The sequence below is a fragment of the Chiloscyllium plagiosum genome, unplaced genomic scaffold (assembly GCF_037043375.1).
Source record: "Chiloscyllium plagiosum isolate Xiang-an unplaced genomic scaffold, Cpla_swu_hap1 HiC_scaffold_2, whole genome shotgun sequence".
Taxonomy (NCBI): Eukaryota; Metazoa; Chordata; class Chondrichthyes; order Orectolobiformes; family Hemiscylliidae; genus Chiloscyllium; species Chiloscyllium plagiosum.
In genome coordinates, this window is record NW_028270140.1 from 157760640 (window position 1) to 157784377 (window position 23738).

Here is a 23738-nt window from a genome sequence, read left to right on the forward strand (position 1 = left end):
GTGTCAGTGCCCCCCCTTGGCCATGGTGTGTGTCAGTGCCCCCCCCCTTGGCCATGGTGTGTGTCAGTGCCCCCCCCTTGGCCATGGTGTGTGTCAGTGCCCTCCCCTTGGCCATGGTCTGTGTCAGTGCCCATCCCCCTCCCCCCCCCCCTTGGCCATGGTGTGTGTCAGTGCCCCCCCTTGGCCATGGTGTGTGTCAGTGCCCCCCCCCCCTCTTGGCCATGGTGTGTGTCAGTGCCCTCCCCTTGGCCATGGTGTGTGTCAGTGCCCCCCCCCTTGGCCATGGTGTGTGTCAGTGCCCCACCCTTGGCCATGGTGTGTGTCAGTGCCCCCCCTCTTGGCCATGGTGTGTGTCTGTGCGCCACCCTTGGCCATGGTGTGTGTCTGTGCCCCACCCTTGGCCATGGTGTGTGTCAGTGCCCCCCTCCCCTTGGCCATGGTGTGTGTCAGTGCCCCCCCCCCCTTGGCCATGGTGTGTGTCAGTGCCCCCCCCCCCCCACCTTTGCCATGGTGTGTGTCAGTGCCCTCCCCTTGGCCATGGTGTGTGTCAGTGCCCCCCCCCTTTGCCATGGTGTGTGTCAGTGCCCCCCCCACTTGGCCATGGTGTGTGTCAGTGCCCCCCTCCCCCTTTGCCATGGTGTGTACCAGTGCCCACCCACCCCCCCCGCCCCCCCTTGGCCATGGTGTGTGTCAGTGCCCCACCCTTGGCCATGGTGTGTGTCAGTGCCCCCCTCCCCTTGGCCATGGTGTGTGTCAGTGCCCCCCCCCTTTGCCATGGTGTGTGTCAGTGCCCCCCCCACTTGGCCATGGTGTGTGTCAGTGCCCCCCTCCCCCTTTGCCATGGTGTGTATCAGTGCCCACCCACCCCCCCCCCCTTGGCCATGGTGTGTGTCAGTGCCCCACCCTTGGCCATGCTGTGTGTCAGTGCCCCCCTCCCCTCGGCCATGGTGTGTGTCAGTGCCCCCCCCCCCCCACTTGGCCATGGTGTGTGTCAGTGCCCCCTCCCCTTGGCCATGGTGTGTGTCAGTGCCCCCCTCCCCTCGGCCATGGTGTGTGTCAGTGCCCCCCCCCCCCACCTTGGCCATGGTGTGTGTCAGTGCCCCCCTCCCCTTGGCCATGGTGTGTGTCAGTGCCCACCCCCCTCCCCCCCCCCCCTTGGCCATGGTGTGTGTCAGTGCCCCCCCCCTTGGCCATGGTGTTTGTCAGTGCCCCCCCCCCCCTTGGCCATGGTGTGTGTCAGTGGCCCACCCCCCTTGACCATGGTGTGTGTCTGTGCCCCCCCCCCCACCTTTGGCCATGGTGTGTGTCAGTGCTCCCCCTCTTGGCCATGGTGTGTGTCAGTGCCCCCCCCACCCCTTGGCCATGGTGTGTGTCAGTGCCCCCCCCTTGGCCAGGGTGTGTGTCAGTGCCCCCCTCCCCTTGGCCATGGTGTGTATCAGTGCCCACCCCCTTGGCCATGGTGTGTGTCAGTGCCCCCCCCCCCCCCCCCTTGGCCATGGTGTGTATCAGTGCCCACCACCTTGGCCATGGCGTGTGTCAGTGCCCCCCCCCCCCCCTTGGCCATGGTGTGTGTCAGTGCCCCACCCTTGGCCATGGTGTGTGTCAGTGCCCCCCCCCCCCTTGGCCATGGTGTGTGTCAGTGCCCCCCCCCCCCCACTTGGCCATGGTGTGTGTCAGTGCCCCCATCCCCTCGGCCAAGGTGTGTGTCAGTGCCCCCCCCCCCCTTGGCCATGGTGTGTGTCAATGCCCCCCCCCCTCTGGCCATGGTGTGTGTCAGTGCCCCCCTCCCCTTGGCCATGGTGTATGTCAGTGCCCCCCCCCCCCCTTGGCCATGGTGTGTGTCAGTGCCCCCCTCCCCTTGGCCATGGTGTGTGTCAGTGCCCCCCCCCCCCTTGGCCATGGTGTGTGTCAGTGCCCCCCCCCCTTGGCCATGGTGTGTGTCAGTGCCCCCCGCCCCCTTGGCCATGGTGTGTGCCAGTGCCCCCCCCCCCCCTTGGCCATGGTGTGTGTCAGTGCCCCCACCACCCCTTGGCCATGGTGTGTGTCAGTGCCCCCACCACCCCTTGGCCATGGTGTGTGTCAGTGCCCCCCCCCCCCTTGGCCATGGTGTGTGTCAGTGCCCCCCTCCCCTTGGCCATGGTGTGTGTCAGTGCCCCCCTCCCCTTGGCCATGGTGTGTGTTAGTGCCCCCCCCCCTTGGCCATGGTGTGTGTCAGTGCCCCCCTCCCCTTGGCCATGGTGTGTGTCAGTGACCCCCCCCCCCTTGGCCATGGTGTGTGTCAATGCCCCCCCCCCTTGGCCATGGTGTGTGTCAGTGCCCCCCTCCCCTTGGCCATCGTGTGTGTCAGTGCCCCCCCCCTCCCCTTGGCCATGGTGTGTGTCAGTGCCCCCCCCCCCCCCCCCTTGGCCATGGTGTGTGTCAATGCCCCCCCCCCCCCCGGCCATGGTGTGTGTCAGTTCCCCCCTCCCCTTGGCCATGGTGTGTGTCAGCGCCCCTCCCCCTTGGCCATGGTGTGTGTCAGTGCCCCCCCCTTGGCCATGGTGTGTGTCAGTGCCCCCCCCTTGGCCATGGTGTGTGTCAATGCCCCCCCCCCCCTTGGCCATGGTGTGTGTCAGTGCCCCCCTCCCCTTGGCCATGGTGTGTGTCAGTGCCCCCCCCCCTCCCCTTGGCCATGGTGTGTGTCAGTGCCCCCCCCCCCCCCCTTGGCCATGGTGTGTGTCAGTGCCCCCCCCCCCCCCCCCCCTTGGCCATGGTGTGTGTCAGTGCCCCCCCCCCTCCCCTTGGCCATGGTGTGTGTCAGTGCCCCCCCCCCCCCCCTTGGCCATGGTTTGTGTCAGTGCCCCCCCCTTGGCCATGGTGTGTGTCAGTGCCCCCCCCCCCTTGGCCATGGTGTTTGTCAGTGCCCCCCCCCCTTGGCCATGGTGTGTGTCAGTGCCCCCCCCTTGGCCATGGTGTGTGTCAGTGCCCCCCCCCCCTTGGCCATGGTGTGTGTCAGTGCCCCCCCTCCCTTGGCCATGGTGTGTGTCAGTGCCCCCCCCCCCCTTGGCCATGGTGTGTGTCAGTGCCCCCCCCTTGGCCATGGTGTGTGTCAGTGCCCCCCCCTTTGGCCATGGTGTGTGTCAGTGCCCCCCCCCCCCCCCCTTGGCCATGGTGTGTGTCAGTGCCCCCCCCCCCCCCCCCCCCACCCCCCGGTGTCTGGGTAACTGCTGTAATTTCCGGGTGCTGATCTTGCAGGTGAAGGTGAAGAATGATTTCCAGTCCCGGAGATATGAGAGCAGCTGGTCGTATCTGAAAACTACACGGGGCAGTTCCGCTGCGTCTGGCCAGGGGTTCTTTTCCAGTTATTCTTCAAACTATGACCAATTCACCAACAGGAACAACCAGAAACACAAGGTCAGTAACACACAGGGTATGGTCTGTGCTCTCAGCAACAGTCAGTGGAAACCCAAACACTGAGGGGTCACCAAGTTTATCCGGAGAGAAGGGGGATTGGAGCTGGAACAATGAAACCTTTAATCACAGACTTCCACCCATTGGTCAAACTCACCCTACACACACCAACCCACTCCCCACTCCCTTCAATATCCCACCGAGTCTAATCCCGCTCTCCCCCGTCACTCCCTGCTCCCTTTAATATCCCACCCAGTCTAATCACACTCTCCCCCCTCACTCCCCACTCCCTTTAATATCCCACCCAGTCTAATCACACTCTCCCCCCTCACTCCCCACTCCCTTTAATATCCCACCCAGTCTAATCACACTCTCCCCCCTCACTCCCCACTCCCTTTAATATCCCACCCAGTCTAATCCCCCTCTCCCCCTCTCCCTTTCATATCCCACCGAGTCTAATCCCACTCTCCCCCGTCACTCCCTGCTCCCTTTAATATCCCACCCAGTCTAATCCCACTCTCACCACTCACTCCCCACTCCCTTTAATATTCCACCCGTCTAATCACACTCTCCCCCCTCACTCCCCACTCCCTTTAATATCCCACCCAGTCTAATCCCACTCTCCGCCCCCACTCCCCGCTCCCTTTAATATCCCACCCAGTCTAATCCCACTCTCCGCCCCCACTCCCCGCTCCCTTTAATATCCCACCCAGTCTAATCACACTCTCCCCCTCACTCCCCACTCCCTTTAATATCCCACCCAGTCTAATCCCACTCTCCCCCCTCACTCCCCACTCCCTTTAATATCCCACCCAGTCTAATCCCACTCTTCGCCCCCACTCCCCGCTCCCTTTAATATCCCACCCAGTCTAATCACACTCTCCCCCTCACTCCCCACTCCCTTTAATATCCCACCCAGTCTAATCCCACTCTCCCCCCTCACTCCCCACTCCCTTTAATATCCCACCTAGTCTAATCACACTCTCCCCCTCACTCCCCACTCCCTTTAATATCCCACCCAGTCTAATCCCACTCTCCCCTCTCACTCCCCACTCCCTTTACTATCCCACACAGTCTAATCCCACTCTCCCCTCTCGCTCCCCGCTCCCTTTAATATCCCACCCAATCTAATCCCACTCTCCCCCCTCACTCCCCACTCCCTTTAATATCCCACCCCGTCTCATCCCACTCTCCCCCCTCACACCCTCCCTCCCTCCCTTTAATATCCCACCCAGTCTAATCCCACTCTCCCCTGATGATATCAGCGAATCCCAGAAGTGCAGAGAGAGGCCATTCGGCCCATTTTTCTGCACCGACTCTCCATAGAGCATACCAACAGATCCAGCCCCCTTACCCGATAACTCTGAATAAATCATGGCCAATTCACCTAGCCTGCACATATGTGGAAACTGGAGCACCCCACACAGACATGGGGAGACTATGCAGACTCCACACTGACAGTGCCCTGGCACTGTGAGGCAGCAGTGCTAACCACTGAGCCACCGTGCCACACATATGTGGTTAGGGAGTTAAATGCCATCCTGGAGTAGTAGGATTAGACAAACTAACATGACTAAAGGCAGATAAATCCCTTGGACTTGATGGTTTGCACTCTTGGCTTCTGAAAGAGATAGCTACAGCGATAGTGGATACAATAGTTGTCATTTTCCTAAAATTATTAGTTTTTGGAGAGGTACCAGAGGATCAAAACATTGCTAATGTGACACCCCTGTTCAAAACGGGAGGGGGGCAAAAAGCAGCGAAATCTAAACTGACCCACCCAACCTTTGGTGCAAGTGTATTGGTGTCAGTTACTGAGCAAGTAATTGTCAAACATTTGGAATTTTTTAATCTAATCAAGCAGAATCAGCATGTCTTCATGAAAGGGAAATTGTATCTGACTAACTTGTGAGATGTTTTCAATCAAGTCGCAACCAGAATGAAGAGAGAGGAGCCCAGTAGATATGTTATATTTGAATTTCCGAAAGGAATTCGACAAGATACCTCACAAAAGGTTAAGGCATAAAAATCCACGCTGTTGAGGATAGTATATTGGCATGGATGGAGAATTGGTTAATGGGCAGGAGTGAGTAGGGATGAGGGTTGCTTTTTCAGGTTGTGACCAGTGGGGTCCACGAGATCACTGCCCGTCCCTAGTTACCCTTGAGAGCTGCCCTCTTGAACCACTCCATCCCACAATTTCCCTTAGGGAGGGAATTCCAGGTTTTTGTCCCAGTGACAGTGAAGGATATATTTCCAAATCAGGATGGTGAGTGGTTTATAGTCATAGAGTTCAGAAACAGATCCTTTGGTCCAACTCATCCCGCACTGACCAGACATCCCGCACTGACCAGACGTACCGCACTGACCAGACATCTCACCCTGACCAGACGTCCCGCACTGACCAGACATCCCGCACTGACCAGACATCCCGCACTGACCAGACATCTCACCCTGACCAGACGTCCCGCACTGACCAGACATCCCGCACTGACCAGACATCCCGCACTGACCAGACATCTCACCCTGACCAGACGTCCCGCACTGACCAGACATCCCGCACTGACCAGACATCCCGCACTGACCAGACATCCCGCACTGACCAGATGTCTCACCCTGACCAGGCGTCTCACCCTGACCAGACGTCCCGCACTGACCAGACGTCTCTCCCTGACCAGACGTCCCGCACTGACCAGACGTCCCGCACTGACCAGACATCCCGCACTGACCAGACGTCTCACCCTGACCAGACGTCCCGCACTGACCAGACATCCCATCCTGACCAGATACCCCAATCTGACCAGACATCCCGCACTGGCCAGACATCCCGCACTGACCAGACGTCCCACACTGACCAGACATCCCGCACTGACCAGACGTCCTGCACTGACCAGACATCCCGCACTGACCAGACATCTCGCACTGACCAGACATCCTGCACTGACCAGACATCTCACCCTGACCAGACATCCCATCCTGACCAGATACCCCAATCTGACCAGACATCCCGCACTGACCAGACATCCCGCACTGACCAGACATCCCGCACTGACCAGACGTCTCACCCTGACCAGACGTCCCGCACTGACCAGACATCCCATCCTAACCAGATACCCCAATCTGACCAGACATCCCGCACTGACCAGACATCCCATCCTGACCAGATACCCCAATCTGACCAGACATCCCGCACTGGCCAGACATCCCGCACTGGCCAGACGTCCCGCACTGACCAGACATCACGCACTGACCAGACATCCCGCACTGGCCAGACGTCCCGCACTGACCAGACGTCCCGCACTGACCAGACATCCCGCACTGGCCAGACATCCCATCCTGACCAGATACCCCAATCTGACCAGACATCCCGCACTGGCCAGACGTCCCGCACTGGCCAGACGTCCCGCACTGACCAGACGTCCCGCACTGACCAGACACCCCGCACTGACCAGACACCCCGCACTGACCAGACATCCCGCACTGACCAGACGTCCCGCACTGACCAGACATCCCGCACTGACCAGACGTCCCGCACTGGCTAGACGTCCCGCACTGACCAAACATCCCGCACTGGCCAGACGTCCCGCACTGGCCAGACGTCCCGCACTGACCAGACATCCCGCACTGACCAGACGTCCCGCACTGGCTAGACGTCCCGCACTGACCAAACATCCCGCACTGGCCAGACGTCCCGCACTGGCCAGACAACCCGCACTGGCCAGACGTCCCGCACTGACCAGACGTCCCGCACTGACCAGACATCCCGCACTGACCAGACGTCCCGCACTGACCAGACATCCCGCACTGGCCAGACGTCCCGCACTGACCAGACATCCCGCACTGACCAGACGTCCCATCCTGACCAGATACCCCAATCTGACCAGACATCCCGCACTGGCCAGACGTCCCGCACTGGCCAGACGTCCCGCACTGACCAGACGTCCCGCACTGGCCAGACGTCCCGCAATGGCCAGACGTCCCGCACTGACCAGACGTCCCGCACTGGCTAGACGTCCCGCACTGACCAGACATCCCGCACTGACCAGACATCTCGCACTGACCAGACATCCTGCACTGACCAGACATCTCACCCTGACCAGACATCCCATCCTGACCAGATACCCCAATCTGACCAGACATCCCGCACTGACCAGACATCCCGCACTGACCAGACGTCTCACCCTGACCAGACGTCCCGCACTGACCAGACATCCCATCCTAACCAGATACCCCAATCTGACCAGACATCCCGCACTGACCAGACATCCCATCCTGACCAGATACCCCAATCTGACCAGACATCCCGCACTGGCCAGACATCCCGCACTGGCCAGACGTCCCGCACTGACCAGACATCACGCACTGACCAGACATCCCGCACTGGCCAGACGTCCCGCACTGACCAGACGTCCCGCACTGACCAGACATCCCGCACTGGCCAGACATCCCATCCTGACCAGATACCCCAATCTGACCAGACATCCCGCACTGGCCAGACGTCCCGCACTGGCCAGACGTCCCGCACTGACCAGACGTCCCGCACTGGCCAGACGTCCCGCAATGGCCAGACGTCCCGCACTGACCAGACGTCCCGCACTGGCTAGATGTCCCGCACTGACCAGACATCCCGCACTGACCAGACATCCCGCACTGACCAGACGTCCCGCACTGACCAGACATCCCGCACTGACCAGACGTCCCGCACTGGCTAGACGTCCCGCACTGACCAAACATCCCGCACTGGCCAGACATCCCGCACTGGCCAGACAACCCGCACTGGCCAGACGTCCCGCACTGACCAGACGTCCCGCACTGACCAGACATCCCGCACTGACCAGACGTCCCGCACTGACCAGACATCCCACACTGGCCAGACGTCCCGCACTGACCAGACATCCCGCACTGACCAGACGTCCCATCCTGACCAGATACCCCAATCTGACCAGACATCCCGCACTGACCAGACGTCCCGCACTGACCAGACATCCCGCACTGGCCAGACGTCCCGCACTGACCAGACATCCCGCACTGACCAGACGTCCCATCCTGACCAGATACCCCAATCTGACCAGACATCCCGCACTGGCCAGACGTCCCGCACTGGCCAGACGTCCCGCACTGACCAGACGTCCCGCACTGGCCAGACGTCCCGCAATGGCCAGACGTCCCGCACTGACCAGACGTCCCGCACTGGCTAGACGTCCCGCACTGACCAGACATCCCGCACTGACCAGACGTCCCGCACTGACCAGACATCCCGCACTGACCAGACGTCCCGCACTGGCTAGACGTCCCGCACTGACCAAACATCCCGCACTGGCCAGACATCCCGCACTGGCCAGACAACCCGCACTGGCCAGACGTCCCGCACTGACCAGACGTCCCGCACTGACCAGACATCCCGCACTGACCAGACGTCCCGCACTGACCAGACATCCCGCACTGGCCAGACGTCCCGCACTGACCAGACATCCCGCACTGACCAGACGTCCCATCCTGACCAGATACCCCAATCTGACCAGACATCCCGCACTGACCAGACATCCCGCACTGACCAGACGTCCCGCACTGACCAGACGTCCCGCACTGACCAAGCGTCCCGCACTGACCAGACGTGCTGCACTGACCAGCCGTCTCACCCTGACCAGACGTCCCGCACTGACCAGACATCCCGCACTGACCAGACATCCCGCACTGACCAGACATCCCGCACTGACCAGATACCCCAATCTGACCAGACATCCCGCACTGACCAGACATCCCGCACTGACCAGACGTCCCGCACTGACCAGACGTCCCGCACTGACCAAGCGTCCCGCACTGACCAGACGTGCTGCACTGACCAGACGTCTCACCCTGACCAGACGTCCCGCACTGACCAGACATCCCGCACTGACCAGACATCCCGCACTGACCAGACGTCCCGCACTGACCAGACATCCCGCACTGACCAGACGTCCCGCACTGACTAGACGTCTCTCCCTGACCAGACATCCCGCACTGACCAGACGTCCCGCACTGACCAGACATCCCGCACTGACCAGACGTCCCGCACTGACCAGACGTCCCGCACTGACCAGACATCCCGCACTGACCAGACGTCCCGCACTGACCAAACATCCCGCACTGACCAGACGTCCTGCACTGACCAGACATCCCGCACTGGCCAGACGTCCCACACTGACCAGACATCCCGCACTGACCAGATGTCCCGCACTGGCCAGACGTCCCGCACTGACCAGACATCCCGCACTGGCCAGACGTCCCGCACTGACCAGACATCCCGCACTGACCAGACGTCCCGCACTGACCAGACGTCCCGCACTGACCAGACGTGCTGCACTGACCAGACGTCTCACCCTGACCAGACGTCCCGCACTGACCAGACATCCCGCACTGACCAGACATCCCGCACTGACCAGACGTCCCGCACTGACCAGACATCCCGCACTGACCAGACGTCCCGCACTGACCAGACATCCCGCACTGACCAGACATCCCACACTGACCAGACGTCCCGCACTGACCAGACATCCCGCACTGACCAGACGTCCCGCACTGACCAGACGTCCCGCACTGACCAGACATCCCGCACTGACCAGACGTCCCGCACTGACCAGATGTCTCACCCTGACCAGACGTCTCACCCTGACCAGACGTCCCGCACTGACCAGACATCCCGCACTGACCAGACGTCCCGCACTGACCAGACATCCCGCACTGACCAGACGTCCCGCACTGACCAGACATCCCGCACTGACCAGACGTCCCGCACTGACCAGACATCCCGCACTGACCAGACGTCCCGCACTGACCAGACGTCCCGCACTGACCAGACATCCCACACTGACCAGACCTCCCGCACTGACCAGACATCCTGCACTGACCAGACATCCCGCACTGACCAGACATCCCGCACTGACCAGACGTCCCGCACTGACCAGACATCCCGCACTGACCAGACCTCCCGCACTGACCAGACATCCCGCACTGACCAGACATCCCGCACTGACCAGACGTCCCACACTGACCAGACATCCCGCACTGACCAGATGTCCCGCACTGACCAAGCGTCCCGCACTGACCAGACATCCCGCACTGACCAGACATCCCGCACTGACCAGACGTCCTGCACTGACCAGACGTCCCGCACTGACCAGATGTCCCGCACTGACCAAGTGTCCCGCACTGACCAGACATCCCGCACTGACCAGACGTCCTGCACTGACCAGACATCCCGCACTGACCAGATGTCCCGCACTGACCAAGCGTCCCGCACTGACCAGACATCCCGCACTGACCAGATGTCCCAATTTGATCTAGTCTCATTTGCCAACATTTGGCCTATATCCCTCCAAATCTTTCCTGTCCGTGTCCTTGGATTAGAGGGATATAGGAGATAGTGTGGGCTGCAGATGCTGGAGGGTCAGAGTGAATAAAGGGTGGTGCTGAAAAAGCACAGCTGGTCAGGCAGCATCCGAGGAGCAGGGGAATCGCGTTTCGATCTTGCTTCTCAGATGCTGCCTGACCTGCTGCGCTTTTACCAACTCCACACTTTCTCATCTTCGAGGGGTATAGAGCAAACACCAGCAAATGGGGCTTGTTCAGTTTGGAATACCTGGTCAGCAAAGGATGAGTTGGACTGAAGCACCTGTTTCCATGCTGTATGACTCTATCCCTCTAAACCCTTCCTATTCATATACCCATCCAAATGCCTCTTAAATGTTGCAATTGTATCAGCCTCCACCACATCCTCTGGCAGCTCATTCCATACACGTACCACCCTCTGTGTGAAAAAGTTGCCCCTTAGGTCTCTTTTATATCTTTCCCCTCTCACCCTAAACCTATGCCCTCTAGTTCTGAACTCCCCAACCCCAGGGAAAAGACTTTGTCTATTTATCCTATATATGCCCCTCATAATTTTATAAACCTCTATAAGGTCACCCCTCAGCCTCTGATGCTTCAGGGAAAACAGCCCCAGCCTGTTCAGCCCCTCCCTATAGCTCAAAACCTCCAACCCTGGCAACATCCTTGTAAATCTTTTCTGCACTCTCTCAAGTTTAACAACTGGAGGGGAACTTGCAGGGGTTGGTGTTCCCATGTACCTGCTGCCCTTGTCCTTCTAGATGGAAGTGGTGGTGGGTTTGGAAGGTGCTGCCTGAGGATCTTTGGTGAATATCTGCAGTGCATCTTGTAGCGAGTACTCATCGCTGCTACTGAGGGTCGGTGGGGGAGGGGGGGGATGTTTGTGGATGTGGTACCAATCAAGAGAGTTGCTTTATCCTGGATGATGTCAAGCTTCTTGGGTGTTGTTAGAGCTGCCCCCATCCAGGGCAAGTGGGGAGTATTCCACCACACTCCTGACTTGTGCCTTGTAGATGGTGGACAGGCTTTGGGGAGTCAGGAGGGGAGTTACTCGCTGCAGTATTCCCAGTCTCTGACCGTCTCTTGTAGCCGCTGGGTTTGTGTGTTGAGTCCAGTTGAGTTTCTGGTCAATGGGAGCCCTCCACCCAGGGTATTGACAGTGGGGGATTCAGTGATAGTAACACCATTGAGTGTCAAGGGGTGGTGGTTAGAGTATCCCTTATTGGAGCTGGACATTGCCTGGCACTTGTGTGGTGTGACTGTTACTTGCCACTTGTCAGCCCACGCCTGGATATTGTCCAGATCTTACTGCATTTGACCACGGACTGCTTCAGTATCTGAGGAGCTGCGAATGGGGCTGAACATTGTGCTGTCATCGGTGAACATCCCTCACTTCTGACATTATTGTGTCATTGATGCAGCAGTGTAGGAGTGGGGAAGCCTTATTCCAACTGTACAGGGCACTGGGGAGACCACATCTGGAGCACTGTGAGGAGCTTTGGTCCCTTATTTAGGGAAAGATATTATTACGTTGGAGGCAGTTCAGAGCAGGTAGGCTGGGATGGTCCCCTGGTGTGGGGAGGGGTTGTTTTATCCGGAAAGGTTAAACAGGTTGGGACTTTACTCCCTGGGGTTTAGAGAATGAGAGCTGATCTCATTCAAACATAGCGGATTCGCAAGGGGTTTGTCAGGGTCGGAGCTGAGAGAGTGTTCCCCCTCAGGGGAGAGTCTGGGACCAGAGGGTACAGTCTCTGAATAAAGGGGCACCGATGTCAGACTGAGATGGGGAGGAATTCCTTCTCTCAGAGGGTTGTGAGTCTTTGGAACTCCTTGTCACAGAGAGAGCTGTGGGGGCAGAGTCCTCGTGTATATTTAAGGCTGAGAGAGATTCTTGATCAGTCACAGGGTCAAGGGGGAAGAGCAGGAAAGTGGGTGTGAGGAATGTGGGATCAGCCACCATCCTATTGGATGGGGAAGCAGGCCTGAGGGGCTGAATGGCCTCCTCCTGTTGCTATTTCCGACGGTCTTATGGTCAAGTCCAACACCCAGACTGATGTCACTCTGCCCCCTCAGTGTCCAGGACAGGGGGGGGGGTATATCTGTCTGATGTATCTGAGCCAGTTGTTGTCTCCCCCCCCCCCCCCCCAGGTGCAGACCTATCTGACCATTGAGAATGAGGTGGAGGTGGCACAATTCACCAACAGCCGCCCGGAGAAACTGCAGCTTCCCAGCTCCTTCCATCAGGAACTCCTGCAGCTCCCATCCACCTACGACTACGGGGCGTACAGACGAGTGATCGAGTTGTACGGCACTCACTACCTCCGGCAGGGAGCCCTCGGGGGCAAGTACAGCATGCTCTTCATGGTGGACAAGGACAAGATGAACAAAGCAGGTAAAACACTGCATTTAGGTAGCACCTTTCATCAGCCCAGGAGATCGCCAGGCTGCAGTATGGCAAACGCAGCAATGTAGGAATCACCGTCACCGTGGGAATGTGGTTGTGACAGTGCAGCACTCCCTCAGCACTGACCCTCCGACAGTGCAGCACTCCCTCAGCACTGACCCTCGGACAGTGCGGCACTCCCTCAGCACTGACCCTCCGACAGTGCAGCACTCCCTCAGCACTGACACTCCGACAGTGCAGCACTCCCTCAGCACTGACCCTCCGACAGTGCAGCACTCCCTCAGCACTGACACTCCGACAGTGCAGCACTCCCTCAGCATTGACCCTCCAACAGTGTGTGCTCAAGGAGCTATGAACCTGCACTCCAAGGTCTCTTTGTTCAGCAACACTCCCTGGGACCTTACCATTAAGTGTATAAGTCCTGCTAAGACTTGCTTTCCCAAAATGCAGCACCTCGCAATTATCTGAATTAAACTCCATCTGCCACTTCTCAGCCCATTGGCCCATCTGGTCCAGATCCTGTTGTAATCTGAGATAACTCTCTTCGCTGTCCACTACACCTCCAATTTTGGTGTCATCTGCAAACTTACTAACTGTACGTCTTATGCTCGCATCCAAATCATTTATGTAAATGATGAAAAGTAGTGGGCCCAGCACCGATCCTTGTGGCACTCCACTGGTCACAGGCCTCCAGTCTGAAAAACAACCCTCACCACCGCTCTCTGTCTTCTACCTTTGAGCCAGTTCTGTATCCAAATGGCTAGTTCTCCCTGTATTCCATGAGATCTAACCTTGCTAATCAGTCTCCCATGGGGAACCTTGTCGAACACCTTACTGAAGTCCCAATAGATCACATCTACTGCTCTGCCCTCATCAATCTTCTTTGTTACTTCTTCAAAAATCTCAATCAAGTTTGTGAGACATGATTTCCCACGCACAAAGCCATGTTGACTATCCTGAACCAGTCCTTGCCTTTCCAAATACATGTACATCCTGTCCCTCAGGATTCCCTCCAACAACTTGCCCACCACCGAGGTCAGGCTCACTGGTCTATAGTTCCCTGGCTTGTCTTTACCGCCCTTCTTAAACAGTGGCACCACGTTTGCCAACCTCCAGTCTTCCAGCACCTCACCTGTGACTATCGATGATACAAATATCTCAGCAAGAGGCCCAGCAATCCCTACCCTAACTTCTCACAGAGATCTAGGGTACACCTGATCAGGTCCTGGGGATTTTTATTTATATTTATTTGTGGGATTTGGATGTTGCTGGCTGGGCCCAGTATTTATTGCCCGTCCCTAGTTGCCCCTTGAGAAGGTGGGGGTGAGCTGCCTTCCTGACCCGCTGCAGTCCATGTGCTGTAGGGTGACCCACAATGCCCTGAGGGAGGGAATTCCAGGATTCTGACCCAGTGACACTGAAGGAACGGTGATATATTTCCAAGTCAGGATGGTGAGGGGCTTGGAGGGGAACTTGCAGGGGGTGGTGTTCCCATGTACCTGCTGCCCTTGTCCTTCTAGATGGAAGTGGTGGTGGGTTTGGAAGGTGCTGTCTGAGGATCTTTGGTGAATTTCTGCAGTGCATCTTGTGGACAGTACACACTGCTGCTACTGAGGGTCGGTGGGGGAGGGGGGGGATGTTTGTGGATCTGGTGCCAATCAAGCGGCTGCTTTGTCCTGGATGGTGTCAAGCTTCTTGAGTGTTGTTGGAGCTCCCCCCGTCCAGGTCAAGTGGGGAGTATTCCATCACACTCCTGACTTGTGCCTTGTAGATGGTAGACAGGCTTTGGGGAGTCAGGAGGGGAGTTACTCGCTGCAGTATTCCTAACCTGATTTGCTTTAAAAGCTACTGTGTGGGGTAAGTCCAGTTGAGTTTCTGTTCAATGACAACCTCAAGGATGGTGACAGTGGGGGATTCAGTGATGGTAATACTGTTGAATGTCAAGGGATTGTGATTAGAGTGTCTCTTAATCATGATGGCCATTGTCTGGCATTTGTGTGGCGTGAATATTACTTGCCACCTGTCAGCCGAGGCCTGGTTATTGTCCAGATCTGGCTGCATTTGAATACAGACTGCTTCAGTATGTGAGGAGTGGTGAATGGTGCTGAACATTGTACAATCACCGGTGAACATCCCCCACTTCTGACCTTGTGATAGAGGGAAGGTCATTGATGAAGCAGCTGAAGATGGTTGGGTCTAGGACACTATCCTGAGGGACTCCTGCAGAGCTGTCCTGGAGCTGAGATGACTGACCTTCAACAACCACAACCATCTTCCTCTGTGTCAGGGATGGCTCTAACCAGTGGAGAGTTTGCCCCCCGATACCCATTGATTCCAGTTTTGTTCGGACCCCGTGATGTCACACTTGGTCAAATGTAGTCTTGATATCAAACCTTTATCTAATTTTATGCGTTTCAAGACATCCAGCACTTCCTCCTCTATAATCTGGACATTTTGCAAGATGTCACCATCTATTTCCCGACAGTCTATATCTTCCATATCCTTTTCCACAGTAAATACTGATGCAAAATACTCATTTAGTATCTCCCCCATTTTCTGTGGCTCCACACAAAGGCCGCCTTGCTGATCTTTGAGGGGCCCAACTCTCTCCCTAGTTACCCTTTTGTCCTTAATATATTTGTAAAAACCCTTTCGATTCTCCTTAATTCTATTTGCCAACACTATCTGATGTCCCCGTTTTGCCCTCCTGATTTCCCTCTTAAGTATACTCCTACTTTCTTTATACTCTTCTAAGGATTCACTCGATCTATCCTGTCTATACCTGACATATGCTTCCTTCTTTTTCTTAACCAAACCCTCAATTTCTTTAGTCATCCAGCATTCCCTATACCTACCAGCCTTCCCTTTCACCCTGACAGGAATTTACTTTCTCTGGATTCTTGTTATCTCATTTCTGAAGGCTTCCCATTTTCCAGCCGGCCCTTTACCTGCGAACATCTGCCTCCAATCAGCTTTTGAAGGTCTCTCAGTATTCTGTAAGTTCCAAACAGAATCCCCCTCATCCTTCTAAACTCCATCATGTACAGACCCAGAGACCTCCACCGTTCCTCAGATGCCAAGCCCTTCAGCCCCGGGATTATTCTTGTAAAGCCTCCCTGGGCCCCCTCCAATGCCAGCACATCCTTCCTTAGATACAGGACCCAAACCTGCTCACAATATTCCAAATGCAGTCTGACCACAGCCTTACTCAGCCTCAGCAGTACATCCCTGCTCTTGTATTCTAACCCACTTGAAATGAAAGCTAACATTACATTTACCTTCCTAACTGCCAACTGAACCTGCATGTGAACCTGAAGGGAATCCTGAACTAGGAATCCCAAGCCCCTTTGTGTTTCACGTTTCTGAAGCCTTTCCCCGTTTAGATAATAGTCTCTGCCTCTATTCTTCCTCCCAAAGTGTATCACCTCACACTCTCCCACACTGTATTCCATCTGCCACTTGTTTGCCCAGTCTCCCAGTCTGTCCAAGTCCTTCTGCAGCCTCCCTGCTTCCTCAACACGACCTGTCCCTCCACTTGGCTTTGTGTCATCTGTAAACTCAGCAACACTGACCTCAGGCCCTCCATCCAGGTCATTAATGTGTAATGTGAGTAGTTGTGGTCCCAACACTGACCCCTACAGAACTCCACTAGTCACCGGCTGCCATCCTGAAAAAGACCCACATCCCTTCCCTCTGTCCCCTGCCAGTCAGCCAACCCTCTCTCCATGGCAGTACCTGATTTGATTTGGTTTATTGTAGTCACCTGTACTGAAGTGCAGTGAAACGTTTTGCTTTGTGAACAGTACAGGCAGATCATAGTAAACAAGGACATGGAGATCACAGGGTGCTTCGGCACAGGTTATGGCTGCACATGAGGTGCACAAAACCAGATCAATATTTGTTTGAAGTTAGAGAGGTCCATTCATCAGCCTAATAACAGCAAGGAAGTAGCTGTTCCTGAACCTGTTGGTGCATGTGTTCAAGCTTCTGTATCTTCTCCCTGACGGAAGAGGTTGTCGGAGATTGTTTCCGGGGTGGGAGGGGTCTTTGATGATGGTGGCAGCCTTTCTGCTGCTGTGAGCCGTGTAGATGGCGTCCATGATGGGAGGTTAGCTTCCGTGATGGGCTGGGCTGTGCACTAAGGTGTTCTTGCGCCTTCTTGGCCATCACGTTTACCTGGGAGGTCCAGGACACCTTATCCCGAACACCTTGGGCCCTTATCTTGTTTAGCGGTCTCCTGTACAGCACTTTGTCTAAGACCTTCTGGAAATCCAAACAGATCACATCCACTGGCTCCCGTTGGTAAGATCCTAGAATCCATTGTGAAGGATGGGATTATTGAATACTTGTAAGTTTGTGGTAAAATAGGGCAAAGTCAGCACGGTTTCATCAAGGGGAGGCCATGCCTGACAAATCTGCCAGAATTTGTTGAGGAAGTAATGAGCAGGTTAGACCAAGGAGAGCCAATGGATGGTATTGACCTGGACTTCAAGAAGGTCTTTGACAAGATGCCGCACAGGATGAGGGCCCATGGTGTCAGAGGCAAGGTGCTGGCATGGACAGAAGCCTGGCTGTCTGGCAGGGAGCTGAGAGTGGGGATAAAAGGTCCTTCTCAGGACGGCAGCCGGTGACAAGTGGTGTTCCACAAGGTTCAGTGTGGGGACCACAACCTTTCACTTTATACATTAATGATCGAGATGCAGGAACTGAGGGCATCCTGACAAAGTTTGTAGATGATACAAAGATAAGTAAAGGGACAGGTAGCATTGAGGAGGTGGGGAGGCTGCAGAAGGATTTAGGCAGGTTAGGAGAGTGGGCAAAAAGTGGGAGATAGGGTACAATGTGGGGAAGTGTGAGGTCATGCACTTTGGTAGGAAGAATAGAGGGATGGGCTATTTTCTAAATGGGGAGAAAATTCAGAAATCTGAACTGCAAAGAGACTCAGGGTTTCTAATCCAGGATTCTTTCGAGGTAAACTTGCAGGTTGAGTCAGTAGTTAGGAAGGCAAATGCAACGATGGTATTTATTTTGAGAGGACTTGAATATAAAAGCAGGGACGTGCTTCTGAGGCTCTGGAAGGCTCTGGTCAGACCACATGTGGAGTATTGTGCACAGTTGTGGGCCCCATATCTCAGGAAGGATGCAATGGCCCTGGAGTGTGTTCAGAGGAGGTTCATGAGAATGGCCCCAGGAATGAAAAGCTTAACACGTGAGGAATGTTTGAGGACTCTGGGTTTATACTCAGTGGGGTTTAGAAGGATGAGGGGGGACTCTAATAGAAACAGACAGAATACTGAACAGCCTGGGCAGAGTGGATGTTGGGACGATGTTTTTATTGGTAGGAGAGACTGGGACCTGAGAATGGGGATGAAAAACCTATCAACCATGATTGAATGGCGGAACTGATTTAATGGGCTGAATGGCCTAATTTCTGCTTCAATGTTTTATGATCTCGTTTGTCTAACTTACTCATTACCTCCTCAAAGAATTCTGTCAGGCATGACCTTCCCTTGATGAAGCCGTGCTGGCTCAGCCCTACTTTGCAATCCATTTCCAAATACTCCGCTATCTCATCCTTAATAATGAACTCTAAACTGTTACCAATGTCTGACGTCAGGCTAACTGACCTATTGCTTCTCATCTCTGACCCTCCCTTCCTTATTAAACAGGGCTGTTACATTAACCACCTTCCCGTCCTCTGGAATGCTCCCTGACACCAGTGATTCCTGAAGGATCACCCCCCAATGCCTCCAGAATCCCCTCAGTTATCTCCTTCAGAACTCTGGGGTGTAGTCCATCTGGTCCAGGTGATTTATCCACCTTCGGACCTTGCAGCTTCCCCAGCACCTTCTCCTGAGTGATGGTCCCTACACTCCCCTCTGCCCCCTGGCTTCCCTTGTCAGCCCTGGGTGCCTCATCCTGCTCTCAGTATGTTCCTTCTTCCTTGGGATGAGTTTCTGCTGAGCCTCCCGAAATCCCCCCAAAAACCCCACCCATTGCTGTTCCACCATCTTACCTGCCAGGCTCCCCTTCCAATCAACTCCAGCCAGCTCCTCCCTCATGTCTTTGTAGTGACCGTTACTCAATCCTAACACCGTCACATCTGATTCCAGCTTCTCCCTCCCAAACCACAGGGTGAATTCGATCATATTCTGGTCACTGCCCCCTCGGGTTTCCTTCACCTTCAACTCCCTGATCAAGTCGGCTTCATTCCAATCCCCAAATCCAGAATGGCCTCTTCCCTCGTGGGCCCTACCACAAGCTCCTCCAAAAAACTGTCCCGTAAACATTTCACTAATTCCTTTTCTTGGGGTCAGCTCCCACCTCGATTTTCCCGGTCCACCTACATATTGAAGTCCCCCATGATGATCATTATCGTGCTTTTCTTACATGTCTTTCCTATCTCCCAAATTATTTTCTTCCCCACATCCTGACTACTGCGAGGAGACCTGGACACCATTCCCATCAGGAACTTCCTTTCCCTTTGCGGTTCCTCAACTCTCCCCACACAGATTGTAGGCCTTTCAATTGTGTATCACTCTGAGCTACTGATTTCATTTCATTTCTTACTAACAGGGCAATGCTGTCCCCTCTGCCCAGCTGCCTGTCCTTTCAATAGGATGTTTATCCTTATTTAGTTCCCAGCAGCCACATCTCTGTGACACCCATAACACCGTACTCCCTCCATTTTATTCTGCACTACAAATTCATTCCCCTTGAATCATACACTGCGTACATTTAAGTCCTGTGTTGACTGCCCCTGTTTTCATAACTGTCCCCTTGTCTGTTGTGCCTGAAGTTAGATTCCTGACATTTCCATACTCTCTGTCCTGTTGCTTACTCTAGAAACTTTAATAACCTCTGCTGAGCACCTCCCCACCTCTTTAACCGTGTTCCGTACTTTTCCATGCAACTGAAACCACGTTCCCCCTCCGCTATTTCATTGAAAGCCCGACCCACATCCCGAGTTATGTGACTGGCCAGGACACTGGTCCCTGATTCGGGTGGAGCCTGTCCCATTGGAACAGTCCCCTCCTTCCCCAGGACTGTGGCCATGTCCCATTGGAACAGTTCTGGATTAGTGGTGCTGGAAGAGCACAGCAGTTCAGGCAGCATCCAAGGAGCAGTGAAATCGACGTTTTGGGCAAAAGTCCTTCATCAGGAATAAAGGCAGAGAGCCTGAAGGGTGGAGAGATAAGCTAGAGGAGGGTGGGGGTGGGGAGAAAGTAGCATAGAGTACAATAGGTGAGTGGGGGAGGGGATGAAGGTGATAGGTCAGGGAGGAGAGGTTGGAGTGGATAGGTGGAAAAGGAGCTGGGCAGGTCGGACAAGTCCGGACAAGTCATGGGGACAGTGCTGAGCTGGAAGTTTGGAACTAGGATGAGGTGGGGGAAGGGGAAATGAGGAAACTGTTGAAGTCCACATTGATGCCCTGGGGTTGAAGTGTTCCGAGGCGGAAGATGAGGCGTTCTTCCTCCAGGCGTCTGGTGGTGAGGGAGCGGTGGTGATGGAGGCCCAGGACCTCCATGTCCTCGGCAGAGTGGGAGGGGGAGTTGAAATGTTGGGCCACGGGGCGGTTTGGTTGATTGGTGCGGGTGTCCCGGAGATGTTCCCTAAAGTGCTCTGCGAGGAGGCGTCCAGTCTTCCCAATGTAGGGGAGACCACATCGGGAGCAACGGATACAATAAATGATATTAGTGGATGTGCAGGTAAAGCTTTGATGGATGTGGAAGGCTCCTTTAGGGCCTTGGATGGAGGTGAGGGAGGAGGTGTGGGCACAGGTTTTACAGCTCCTGCGGTGGCAGGGGAAAGTGCCAGGATGGGAGGGTGGGTCGCGGGGGGGGGGGACCTGACCAGGTAGTCACGGAGGGAACGGTCTTTGCGGAAGGCGGAAAGGGGTGGGGAGGGAAATATATCCCTGGTGGTGGGGTCTTTTTGGAGGTGGCGGAAATGTCGGCGGATGATTTGGATTATGCGAAGGTTGGTAGGGTGGAAGGTGAGCACCAGGGGCGTTCTGTCCTTGTTACGGTTGGAGGGGTGGGGTCTGAGGGCGGAGGTGCGGGATGTGGACGAGATGCGTTGGAGGGTATCTTTAACCACGTGGGAAGGGAAATTGCGGTCTCTAAAGAAGGAGGCCATCTGGTGTGTTCTGTGGTGGAACTGGTCCTCCTGGGAGCAGATCCGGCGGAGGCGGAGGAATTGGGAATACGGGATGACATTTTTGCAAGAGGTAGGGTGGGAAGAGGTGTAATCCAGGTAGCTGTGGCAGTCGGTGGGTTTGTAAAAAATGTCAGTGTCAAGTCGGTCGTCATTAATGGAGGAGAGGTCCAGGAAGGGGAGGGAGGTGTCAGAGATGGTCCAGGTAAATTTAAGGTCAGGGTGGAATGTGTTGGTGAAGTTGATGAATTGCTCAACCTCCTCCCGGGAGCACGAGGTGGCGCCAATGCAGTCATCAATGTAGCGGAGGAAGAGGTGGGGAGTGGTGCCGGTGTAATTACGGAAGATCAACTGCTCTACGTAGCCAACAAAGAGACAGGCATAGCTGGGGCCCATACGTGTGCCCACGGCTACCCCTTTGGTCTGGAGGAAGTGAGAGGATTCGAAGGAGGAATTATTAAGGGTGAGGACCAGTTCGGACAAACGAATGAGAGTGTCGGTGGAAGGGTACTGTTCGGGACGTCTGGAGAGGCAAAAACGGAGGGCTTGGAGGCCCTGGTCATGGCGGACGGAGGTGTAGAGGGATTGGATATCCATGATGCAGATAAGGCGTTGGGGGTCGGGGAAACGGAAGTCTTGGAGGAGGTGGAGGGCGTGGGTGGTGTCTCGAATGTATGTGGGGAGTTTCTGGACTGGGGGGATAGGACAGTGTCGAGGTAGGTAGAGATCTGCCGAGGACATGGAGGTCCTGGGCCTCCTTCACCGCCGCTCCCTCACCACCAGACGCCTGGAGGAAGAACGCCTCATCTTCCGCCTCGGAACACTTCAACCCCAGGGCATCAATGTGGACTTCAACAGCTTCCTCATTTCCCCTTCCCCCACCTCACCCTAGTTTCTAACCTCCAGCAACATGATCCCCTTGACCTGTCCGGACTTGTCCGACCTGCCCAGCTCCTTTTCCACCTATCCGCTCCACCCTCTCCTCCCTGACCTATCACCTTCATCTCCTCCCCCACTCACCCATTGTACTCTATGCTACTCTCTCCCCACCCCCACCCTCCTCTAGCTTATCTCTCCACGCTTCAGACTCACTGCCTTTATTCCTGATGAAGGGTTTTTGCCCGAAACGTCGATTTTGCTGCTCGTCGGATGCTGCCTGAATTGCTGTGCTTTTCCAGCACCACTGATCCAGAATCTGGTTTCCAGCATCTGCAGTCATTGTTTTTACCACCTTGGAACAGTCCCCTCCTTCCCCAGGACTGGGGCCATGTCCCATTGGAACAGTCCCCTCCTCCCCCAGGACTGGGGCCATGTCCCATAAATATGAACCTCTTTCTCCCACAGCAAACTTTGAGCCACACGTTTACCTCTTTAACCTTGTTGACTCTGACAATTTTCTTGTGGCCCAGATAGCCATCCCGAAATTATTACCTTTTTGGGTTCTGCTGTCTGATGTAGCCTCCAGCTGCTGATAGTCCCTCAGCAGAACCTGCTTCCTTTTCCTATCGATATGGTTGGGACCAATGTGGACCATGACATCTGGACCCTTTACCTCCCACTCCAAGTTCCTCTGCAGCCCAGATGAGAGATCCTGAACCCAGGCACCAGGCAGGCAATACAGCCTTTGGGAATCTCAACCCTGGCCACAGAGAACAGTCCCTATTCCCCTGACTATACTAGCCCCGATTATAACTACATTTCTCTTTTCTCCTCACTCCTGAATGGCTCCCTGTGCCACAGTGCTATGGTCAGTTAACTCATCCTCCCTACAGTCCTCACTCTCACCCACACAGTGGGGCAAGAATCTCTGTGTTAGACAAGCTCAAGGGCTGAGGATCCTTCAGCACTACCTCCTGGATCCCTCTACTGCCTCACACCTTCCTGTACCTGACCACTGACCGAATTCAAGGTCATTAATCTAAGGGATATGATTGCCTCCTGAAACACAATGTCCAGGTGACTCTCTCCCTCCCTGATGTATGGCAGTTTTTACAGCTCAGAATCCAGCTCATCAGCTCTGAGCTGGAGTTCCCCAAACAGCCAACGCGTGCTGCAGAATGTGCTCACTCTGAACCACAATGGGGTCCCACATCATGCAGGTACGATGCACGTGGGCAACAGTGAGGACTGCAGATGCTGGCGATCAGAGTCAAGATTACAGTGGTGCTGGAAAAGCACAGCAGTTCAGGCAGCGTCCGAGGATGAAGGGTTCCAGCCCGGAATGTCGATTTTCCTGCTCCTCCAGTGCTGGCTTTCCTGATGCTGGCCATCGGTCATCCTGTAAATCAGCACCTTACACAATTACGAGTTTAAACCTCGCTTTGTTATACTTTGCAGGGAATAGCAACATTGGCTGCAAAGCCCCTGAACGATATACTCAAATGGAATGTGGTTCTCTCTGGATGGGATCTCCCTGTGCGGA

At 55.5% G+C, this 23738-nt stretch overlaps 1 protein-coding gene across 1 annotated transcript in view; it reads left to right on the forward strand.

The window, feature by feature from the left end:
- Positions 1–3213: 3213 nt before the first annotated feature.
- Positions 3214–23738, forward strand: part of LOC122547749 (complement component C7-like) — a gene marked incomplete at its 5' end in the record, with an annotated part of 220379 nt that continues 199854 nt past the window's right edge. The window contains 2 exons of the mRNA XM_087994142.1: positions 3214–3393; positions 12904–13147. Of these exons, the coding sequence (XP_087850268.1) occupies positions 3214–3393; positions 12904–13147 (424 nt within the window). The remainder of the gene's footprint in view (positions 3394–12903; positions 13148–23738) is intronic.